We start from the raw sequence: 10,117 nt of genomic DNA, 5'->3' as shown, positions 1-10,117 counted from the left end.
TTTTTCTCCAAGTTATTTGAGTGGTGACTTGAGTGACTCGGTGGTGAGGGAGAGAGGAATTTATAGCCATAGAGTAAGCACAAAGAAAGAGAAACTTAAATTAAAGAGCAAGCACATAGAGAGAGAGAGTGAGTGGGAGACAACGAAATAGGGTGAGTGAGGCAGACTGATAGCGAGGGGGAAGTAGAGAGAGGGTGAAAAATATGCTGAGAAGTGGTTGGTTATTGAGAGAGGGGAGGAAAATCTTGTTAGATCCCGTTATGTACTGCCCATTTAAATATGTACGTTGTAAAGCAGCTAAATAACGGCTTGCCAAAATATTGAACAAGAAAAAGAAAATGGAATACAGATGCGCGAAAACAACTTGTCTTATAGTTGTTAATTTTGATTGGGTATGTGTTTGTCTGCTCCCCTGCTTTGGTTGTTTATGTACAATTGCAGGCATGGGTCGTATTCATTTTTTGGCCATGCCGTCGTGCTGTACAAATACCCTGGTCGGCATAAGAATTTTGACGAAACAAAAGTAAAATAGAACTTGCTTCGTTTATCTTTGGACACCAATGGAAAGGAAATTTAAATGCCGTTTGAACGATAAAATAATTTTCTTAGCTCATTCGATATTTATTAAAAACTAAAATTTTTTGTGAAAATGCATTTTTTTCATTTCTTGAAAATGTAACTTTCTTGTCAAAATATGTCAAAAACTCCAAAGCTATAATTTTTAATTAATGTATTTAAATTTAAGTTAATAAAGTTTAAAATAATAGCTATACGATATAGTTCTTAGATCCGTCTTTTTCCGATTTATATACTATCTGCAATATAATTATTATTTATTAAAAGGTTTCCTTCCGATGACTTTAAGGTCGGAGACTGTGAGGTCGGATACGCTTCCTTCTACCTGTTACATACATTCCAACGAATTTACTACACCCTTTTACACTATAAGTAAGGGGTATAAAAGGGCTCGCGTTGTTAGGGCAGAGTGACCGTAGCTTCCGCACGGAAACAATCGCTGAAGCCCCTTAAAACGATATTATTTTCGATACTTATCGTAAAATACCATTTGACACTTTTACCACTTGGTAACACTACGGTTTCAGAAAAAACGTAAACATTATATTTTATGCGATTCCCAGTCTTTTTCAAAATAAACTATTTGCAGTTATGCCAAGTAATGTAATAATCCAATCGCTACTGAAAGTGTTAGCCTAATAAGATGAACAGCCACGGAGCCAGCAAAGTAGTTGCTACTCTCCGAGCAGATGGCCATGTCTACCCCATGGAAAACTCCAACTTGATGCACTACGAGATTGTGAGTTTAGAGTTATCGTTGTTTTTCAACCAAACTTATGGGGGTCTCTTTTTTTTAGCGCACTGAAGGAGAAGTCCAGCAAAAAAAAGGCAACCTTCTGCCTGCCACATGCGTGGACCTGGGCAAGCAGCTGCTGCAGTGCGCCAGGGACAGCGATGTATCTGGGGTTAAGACTGCGTTGGCGCATGGGGCGCCCTTTGCGTCCGACTGGCTCGGAATGTCGGCGCTGCATTTTGCCGCCATGAACAACCAGCTAGAGATTTGCGAGATCCTGCTCCAGGGGGGCATTAACATGGACGCCAAGACTAAGGTGGATCGGACGCCCCTACACCTTGCCTGCTACTACGGACACGAGCGCGTGGTCAGTTTGCTGCTAGCTCTCAAGTGCAGCGTCAACTCCCGCGATATGGTGGGTACATTAAAAACTTGTTAGATTCTGATGAGTACATATTTTGTATATCTCCACTTGTCAGCTTCGCATGACCCCGCTCCACTGGGCCGTTGAGAAAGGGCACAAAGGCATTGTGCGACTGCTGCTTAAGTGCCAGGCAGATGTCGCATTGGTTTCCAAGTTTGGCAAAACACCGATCGGACTGGCCGTTTACACAGAACAGGCAGATGTGCTTGCAGAACTCGAAGCGGCACGACAGGCGCAGGCTAGTAAAAAGTTCAACGAGGAAACGGAGGTGAGTGCGTCAATATTATGATAACAATGGAGTCTAGTATATGTTAGTTAGTCTCAAGTCGATGTTACATTCGGTTGGCTGAGCTATTAACTTACTAATACAATTTTTTGGTGACATTTACTACCGCTGCGCTTACCGAACTCCAGCGACTAACGCTTAAGAGCAAAGTATGTATTTTCAGACATTCGGTATTTGGTTGATTATAAAGTTCCCAAGTTTTTAAATAATTCTGAAACTCATTAATGTATCAATAATGGCTAATACATAATTACAAAATATTTCTATAGAAAGAAACTAGCGAAGCTGTCAACTCAATAATGGACGAGCCAGAAATTCCTAAAAACCTTATCGACCGAGAAATGTCAGTTGAAGAACGAATGGATGTCCTGGAAAACCTGCGAGGGCGTGAGTTAAATATTAAATGACAACAGAACAATAAAAACCCAATAAAACGTTGCAGATACCAATGTGCTGGGGAACTCTGCGCTTAACATGCTCAAGTCGCACGGAATAGCAGACATGATGCAAGAAAATGATGACGAGGCCTCGAAGGAAATGCTAAACACTGCGTTGCAGAATGGGCGCCAACTTGTCCTCTCCGAAGGTGGTCGTATGCTACTGCACGAAACAAAAGCGGGCCTTAACGGCAGGCAATTAGTAAACGGAAATGTCCGACCCCCAGTCGTAGCTCTGCGGCCGAATGTAAACAACTCTCCTCCCCAAAAGATTCGCATGAATGTAATCAAGCAAAAAGATCTTTCTTCTCCGGCGGGTGTTACCAAGAACAAGGTATTTTTTTGGTTTCTTGCCCCAGGCATATTTTTATTAAAAGCTATATATGAATAGAATATACGCATAATCTCGTTGACGGATTTCAAGAAGCTCTGCGGATCGGATAGTCAGACAAAAGCCCTACAGAAAATTCCCGCATCATTGGCAAGGTAAAAGGATTTGACAACTTGTGCAGAATTTTAACATATCGTATACGTATTGACAGCTCTGGAATGGTACGTCAGCTACCCGATGGCACAAAGCTAGTCAACATGCGCCAGCTGCAGGCTCGACAGGTTTGTATTATTTGCTTGATAGATTTATAATTAGTTTTCCTTAATAGCTCTATAGTTTTCATCGCAGAAATAGTTGAATAAACTGAAATACATCTGGCGTCTTCTCTACTTTTAGTTAAAGCTCCCTTCCCTGCAAAGACCCCTGGAGCCCACCACCATACTAGAAGAGTCACATGGACCCAGCGAAGCCGTGGTTCAATCTACACTGCCTGCGAATAATCCTACGTCCGGCAGTTCACTCAGGGGACAGGTGGGCACGGTGCAGACAATACAGCTGCGGCCCTCACATTCGGCAGGGTCTGGACAAGTGACAACGAACAACGGCGTGACACCCAGCAAATCATTTGTCAGTGCGACAAAGCTGCCCTCGTCAAAATCACCAAACGTGATGCCACTCCTAACGTCTTCCGATATTTGTCGTCAGCTGCACGAGCTACGGCGGCAAAACGAAGAACTCCGACGGCGGGCAGACTCCTTTCAGCGGGAAAAGGAGGAGATGCTGAGGCGCATTGACCGACTGGAGCAGATGGTGCTGGTTCGAGAGTCGGAGGCGGATGTAGAATTTGGGGAAGACGGTTAACTAGAGTTAAGATAGGTTTATTGTAAATACCGTAAGCTAGGTTTAAGAAAAAGTTATTCATATACCGTTAAGTGCATTTGTTAATCCGCTTGGTAAGCGGAGGATTTCATAACAATTTATATCAGAACCGTATTAACTTAAATGTTAAAAATAACTGAAGCAAATTCAAACTTTTGAAAACAGGTCTGTCTAATCTACCTTAAAATGCATTTTTAGTCGATCATTAAGAACCGATTTTGCATTATTTTAATAAATCTTTATTATATATATATATATATATATATATGTGAATCGTATAAATTATTTTAAACGGAAAGCAAGCAGTGTCACCGAAGGCGTTAGTGTAATAATCGATAGTTCTAAGGGAAGAAGTTCAAGTTATCTAATTTGTGATATATCGATATATCGAAAAATCGATTCTGCACGTGTTTTGTTTAGTCAAAACAAAAGCAAAATGGTAAGAAACAAGAATATTGCTTAGAATAAGTATAAATATTAATAAAAATTGACAGCGCAAAAAGCAAGCGGATGAAATACCCGGGTACCCCTCACTGGACAACGAGGTCGGGTCTGGTGGCCGGGGCGACGACATTCTTAAGTCCAAGCCCAAATCCAAGAAGAGCGGTGGCTTCCAGTCGATGGGTCTCGGCTTTGAGCTTATCAAGGGGATAACGAAGCGTGGGTACAAGGTGCCGACACCCATACAGCGGAAGACGATCCCCTTGATTCTGGAGGGTCGGGATGTGGTGGCAATGGCCAAGACGGGGTCCGGCAAAACGGCTTGCTTCCTCATTCCCCTTTTCGAAAAGCTGCAGCGTCGCGAGCCCACAAAGGGCGCCCGTGCCCTGATATTGTCTCCCACACGCGAGCTGGCGGTCCAAACGTATAAGTTTATTAAGGAGCTGGGTCGCTTTATGGAGCTTAAGACTATTCTGGTGCTAGGAGGCGACTCAATGGACTCGCAGTTCTCGGCCATTCACACGTGCCCCGACGTCATTGTAGCCACGCCTGGCCGTTTTTTGCATTTGTGTGTGGAAATGGACTTAAAGCTTAATTCCATAGGTAAGGTGTCGTTTCCAGGATATGAAAGTAAGGACTAATTTTATTGGTTTCACAGAGTATGTGGTGTTTGATGAAGCCGATCGACTCTTTGAGATGGGCTTCGGCGAGCAACTTAACGAAACGCTGCACAGATTGCCGTCCTCCCGTCAGATGGTCATGTTTTCAGCCACGCTGCCAAAACTTTTGGTGGACTTCGCCCGCGCCGGTCTAAACGACCCAGTTCTTATTCGTTTGGACGTCGAGTCCAAGCTCCCAGATGCTCTAGGTCTGAAGTTTCTTTACTGCCGGCCGGACGACCGCTACACAGCTCTTGTGGTTCTTCTTAAATACGTGATTCCGGTGGAGTCGCAGACCGTGGTGTTTGCTGGTACACAGCATCATGTGGAACTCATTTCGTACATCCTTACTGAGGCTGGCATCTCGAATGCCTCGGTCTACTCTAGTCTGGACCCGGCTGCTCGAAAAATAAACACGGCCAAATTTGTGAACAAGAAGGTTTCGGTGTTAATCGTAACAGACGTAGCGGCACGCGGTATCGATATTCCCAGTCTTGACTTTGTTGTGAACCTGCATTTTCCGGGTAAGCCGAAGCTGTTTGTGCATCGCGTGGGTCGTTGTGCAAGAGCTGGTCGCACAGGGACAGCATACTCTATATTTTCTACAGACGATACAGCCCATCTACTGGATCTGCATTTGTTCTTAAACAGACCATTTAACATAAACGACAGCTCGACATTGGGTACCATTCCGCAGGATTTACTCGAGGAAGAGCATCTTACAGTGACCGATATAAAGAGGAGCCACCATATTGTAAGTTAAAAATGTAATTAAGAAGCGAACATTTACTAGTAATCTTCTTTTTGCAGGCTGGAGTATTACGCACCAGTGAAAACGCTTACAAAAAATACTTGAGTTCCCGACCAGTAGCATCCACTGATGCCAATGCGCGCGTAAAAAAAATTAAGTTCTTCGCCCTTAAACCGTTGGAGGATTTCTTTACAGCTGCTCCCGTTCTCGAACAAGCTGCTAAAGTTAACGGACAATCGACAGACTCGCAAGCAAAGGTGTCTGCAGACGAGCGCAAGTTGCAAGAGGAAAAGCACGATATTCTTGTTAAAATGCGGAGTTTTCGACCCGGTGGCGTAAGTTTATGACCGTTTTTGTGTGGACAGTTTCCTTATTTTTTGTGACCTTTTCAGACCGTTTTTGAACTTAACACCACACAAAAGTCCACTCAATTTGTTGTAATGAAGGAAAAACGTAATCAGCATGCGAAAGTTATTCAAAAGTTCAGGCAGCAACGCGAAGAGGAGGACATCGATGAAGCGAAGAAAAACGCCGAAGAGCAAAGTCCAAGTTTAGCCAGAATGCCAACTGCCGACGAGGAAGCCATTAGTAATACGTTTAATAGGGTCGTTGCGCCCAAAAGACTACAAAATATGGAAGCTCTTTACAAGGATAAGCCAAAGAAAAAAAAGCGCAAAATTAACAGCAAAGACGAGGATCACTATGTGCCTTATCAGTCGGCGGATAAGCACACTGAGGATGGCCTGGCCATCAACACCTTTGAGCGTCAGGCCCAGAATGCGGAGTTTTCTGTATCGGACCGCAATTCAACCCAGGACATAAAACACAAGCCAGGGCTTAAGAAGTGGGACCGTATCAAGAAAAAAATGGTTTCAGTACAGGATCCTCGAGCCAACAAAATTCGTACCGAGTCCGGTGCATGGATTCCTGCCTCCTTCAAAACAGGTCGTTATACTGAGTGGAAGGAAAAGTCTAAGATTGAAGACCAGCTGCAGCGGGAAAATGCAGGCAGTGACGACGACAACGTTAAGCCCTTAAGCCATGCCCAGCGCTATCCGATTAGTCGTCATGCCAGGCACAACGTAAAGTTGGAACTTAAGAAACGTCTGACAGGAAACGACAAGGAGATGAGGCGCCCCGAGCAGATTGTCAAGTCACGCATGCGATTAGAGTTTATTAAGAAGCGGAACGAAGAGAACGCGGAGCGAAAAGCACAGAACCGCAAGCGTAGTATGCGAAAAACTCAGCGTCCAAAAACTCAATCAAATGGTGGGCCAAGAAAAAGGAAGTAAAACGGTAAGTAGAACGAAAAGATGTCAAGTAGATTTGCTTAAAGTTTTTTTTAGAAATACTAAAGTCAGCAGGGTTTTCTTGATGCCTTTGCCTTATTTACATTTTAGAGAACAAAATGTTTAATGCTCAGTTCTAAATAAGCAACAATTATTAACTGTAAACCATAATATCGATCTGATCCATGTCTGTTAAGCAAAGCCATTAGCGTTGTTTCCAAACGTCGCTTCCATTCGACTTGGTATTTGTATATTTATATTTATTTGGTTGGGTATTTGTCGATTTCCTTTTAAATTTATGGAGTGTTTCAAGTGGCTGGGATGTATACAGGATATTAAACCGATGAAGGGAATATCGCACACTAAGAGAGACCTAAGTTTGTGCGTGCCGCCGATACGCAACGGGGTGTGTTTACCACGTGCAGGCCCCTTACCCTTAGGTTCGTAGGGCGCTCCCGCGTCCGATGACACGCATATCCTTTGCGTGCCTTATTAAAACACTCTGCAGACCAGGAAATACCTATTTCCCGCTGCTTGCGCACACCCAAAAATTAGTATAACTGGCCTCATTAACCTATCACTTTTAGAGTTGGAAATGATCTTAGGACTATTTGTGTGACTAGGCAACACCGCCCTAGCAGCAATAACAATAAACCCATTGCTGCTGCTGCCGGCAGATGGCTGCCCGTAATTAATTATTGCTAGAAGTCAATCATAAATAATCAACTGATCAGCCTCTTTCTTTATCGATGCTTACGTAACACAGGTAGATGGTTATGTACTGCCTTTGCCAGTATACACACTTGTGTAGTTGTTGCTTATGGGGAAGTGAAAGTCTGTTAGTCCACCTTTTATTTCTTTACGCCGATTGGTGTTTCGACTGATTTAATTCTTTTTTATCCACAGAGATCTTCGGCTTCCCACGAGAGTACAATAAATCGTAAACCGAATGAAACTAAAAATGTTTGTTCAGAAGTATCTGCATTGCGCGCATTGGGATCGACAGTCCCCTACTGGATTTTTTTGAAAAGTGTTTTTATAAAAATACATGAAAAAATGTGTGAGGTACGACATAATTCATTTAGGACTGGGGTGAGACATGCGAGTGCCGTTAAGAGAAGATGATACCATAATTGAAGAAGAAGTGCCATAAACAATGTTTATACCGAAATGGAACACGAACTTGCATAGCACCGAAGATGCGAACCTTCCCATTTGATGAGATTGAGTTTTCCAAAAATATTCTGACAGCGCATATGGTCCTCATCTACATCCATGGGGTTCCGCATGGACCAACAGTGAATTCTGTCGGTGTCTTTTAAACTGCGAAGACCGCGGAGAATGCCATATGTTCAGGGTAGGATCTGTTATGCGCAACTGTTTATGCCACTTCATTTTCGAAGTTTGAGGGGAGCCTAAAATAGACACGAGTTCTGAACAGTTTGGTTCTTGGAATTCGAATGTATGTAGTCCCTAAACTGAGCCCAAGTCTGAGTTAAAAATCAGAGACCAATGCTGACTTGTTAATGGTTTTTTCACGAACAAATTTATTTTTGTGTAAAGGTATTCCTCTTTCTCTTTGCGGATACTTGAAGCGTGTTGCTCTAGTGCCAGCATCCGTAGTCGCTCTTGACTTGCTATAGATGAGGGTCAGTGTAAGGCAACGGCACACTTGGAAAATGTGAAATACTCCGTGCTTTCGGATCAGCCTTTTATGAAAAAGTGTGTCAAAATCGTTTTAAATTTTTTGTTAAATTATACTTTTTGAATCACAAAAATTGGTGTTACGGTTAACCCAAAACGAAATTACTTTACGTTTAGAAAGGTTTTTTGCGTTAACCGTTTTGGAATCAGATTATTCAGCTTCGGGTCTTTGGGGTAGTGGGACAAGTATTAAAAATGCACAACCGTCTTCTCTTACTTCACATTTTTTGATATGCAAAGCTATTTGGTCAAAAAGGGACAGATTAAATGAAATGCCAAGAAAACAGACGAATTTAAGGTGTCCACTTGCCACCACAGCAAGAGCAGCGGGATAAGATGGAGAGAATAACCAGAGCTGTGCGTCTGCACCACCATGACAGAAATGCCATGTTGAGGATGATATCTGAGAACGCAATTCCAAGACAATAAATTATCGGTGACGGAGAAAAGTCCACTTGCAGCGACATACCGACTTGCAGCGACCAATTTAAAGGTTTTTGAACTCAACGGTCTAATCTACGCCTAGAGATCTCAATCTACGCTCATGTGTGCCTTTCAAGAACTAGGTCCCGATGTGATGCTTACATTTGATGTCTATATAAACGCTCAGACAATTGCACAATCTACTAAAGAATGCGTATAAGCATCACTTAAAAACTCATTATTCAATTTATGGCGTCTTCGAGACGCATGCGATAGCGAATCGGTTGGAATGCCAGCATTAGAGAGTGGAATACATATGTATTTTTGATGGAGCCCATTAAACACTTAGTCATCAACCAAATCAATTGCGAGAAAAGTTTACATTTCGTCTGCATTAATATTTGTAAAAGCTAAATCTGTCACACTTCTTCTAGCATAGTCAATGTTATAATATTGAATCACGATTAAATCGTTTAAACAACTGATTTCTGCACTTCAATATACTTAAGATATTTTCGAAAATAGGTACCCAATTTTATTGATACTCATAACTCATAACATTAATTTACTTGACTGGTGGTTTGATGGTCAAATACCAAATTTTTAACTGATTACTAATACGTATTTGGAAACAACTCTTGGTTTGATTAGGTCCTTTTTTCTTAGCTGTGCTTTTTTAATTATTTTAACGTAATGATTTGGGACGCCAATGCAAATTTTGTGATCTTATGTGATTGCCTAGGGTCTATTAACTTTAACTTCGTTAAAAACAAACATTGAGACGCGTACAAATGTATGCATACCAGAAACACACGATGTAATCGAAAAATTGTACGCGCAAAAGCCAGAAGAATTGACAAAATGACAAAATAAATGGCGTTACAAAAGCTGCAAAGGAAATAGGAAAATACCTCAACAAAAATGGGAGCGCAGATTATAAGCAAAAGGGTATTACTTAAGGATCGGGATCCAGTCTCATAAACATATTACTGCTTAAAGCATACAAGTATTAAACAGATTAACGATAGAATTAAGTGTACCATTTTGCGAGGCGAATCAGGTTGCCGAAACGAAAACAATTAGAAATAATCCAAATATCAATCGATAGATGTGTATACGCGCTATGTCTGAAACGGTCTCATGAAAATATTGGGAAGGTGACTCGGCTAATCTAGCGCAGATTT

At 42.0% G+C, this 10,117-nt stretch overlaps 2 protein-coding genes across 3 annotated transcripts; both read left to right on the top strand.

Annotated features, from left to right (window-relative positions):
- Positions 1–1,072: 1,072 nt before the first annotated feature.
- On the top strand, positions 1,073–3,927 carry LOC108031298 (GA-binding protein subunit beta-1). Of its 2 annotated transcripts, XM_017104552.3 has the most exons (10): positions 1,073–1,110; positions 1,166–1,315; positions 1,374–1,724; positions 1,789–2,001; positions 2,148–2,168; positions 2,289–2,406; positions 2,462–2,790; positions 2,848–2,942; positions 2,999–3,068; positions 3,184–3,927. In XM_017104552.3, the coding sequence occupies exons 2-10, from the start codon at positions 1,220–1,222 to the stop codon at positions 3,646–3,648; spliced, it is 1,758 nt and encodes a 585-aa protein (XP_016960041.1). In that variant the 5' UTR covers positions 1,073–1,110; positions 1,166–1,219; the 3' UTR covers positions 3,649–3,927. The 2 variants fall into 2 exon arrangements, with proteins under 2 accessions (XP_016960041.1, XP_016960049.1); XM_017104560.3 differs by lacking the exons at positions 1,073–1,110; positions 2,148–2,168 and having other exon boundaries at positions 1,120–1,315.
- A 122-nt stretch (positions 3,928–4,049) lies between these two features.
- Positions 4,050–7,867, top strand: LOC108030795 (ATP-dependent RNA helicase DDX54). Its single transcript, XM_017103879.3, has 6 exons — positions 4,050–4,105; positions 4,161–4,710; positions 4,766–5,520; positions 5,577–5,852; positions 5,910–6,813; positions 7,713–7,867. The coding sequence occupies exons 1-5, from the start codon at positions 4,103–4,105 to the stop codon at positions 6,807–6,809; spliced, it is 2,484 nt and encodes an 827-aa protein (XP_016959368.1). The 5' UTR covers positions 4,050–4,102; the 3' UTR covers positions 6,810–6,813; positions 7,713–7,867.
- Positions 7,868–10,117: the final 2,250 nt, after the last annotated feature.

This window comes from Drosophila biarmipes, chromosome 3L (genome assembly GCF_025231255.1).
Source record: "Drosophila biarmipes strain raj3 chromosome 3L, RU_DBia_V1.1, whole genome shotgun sequence".
Classification (NCBI taxonomy): domain Eukaryota; kingdom Metazoa; phylum Arthropoda; class Insecta; order Diptera; family Drosophilidae; genus Drosophila; species Drosophila biarmipes.
The sequence above is the reverse complement of the archived record's forward strand: the minus strand, read 5'-3'. Positions and strand labels throughout refer to the sequence as shown.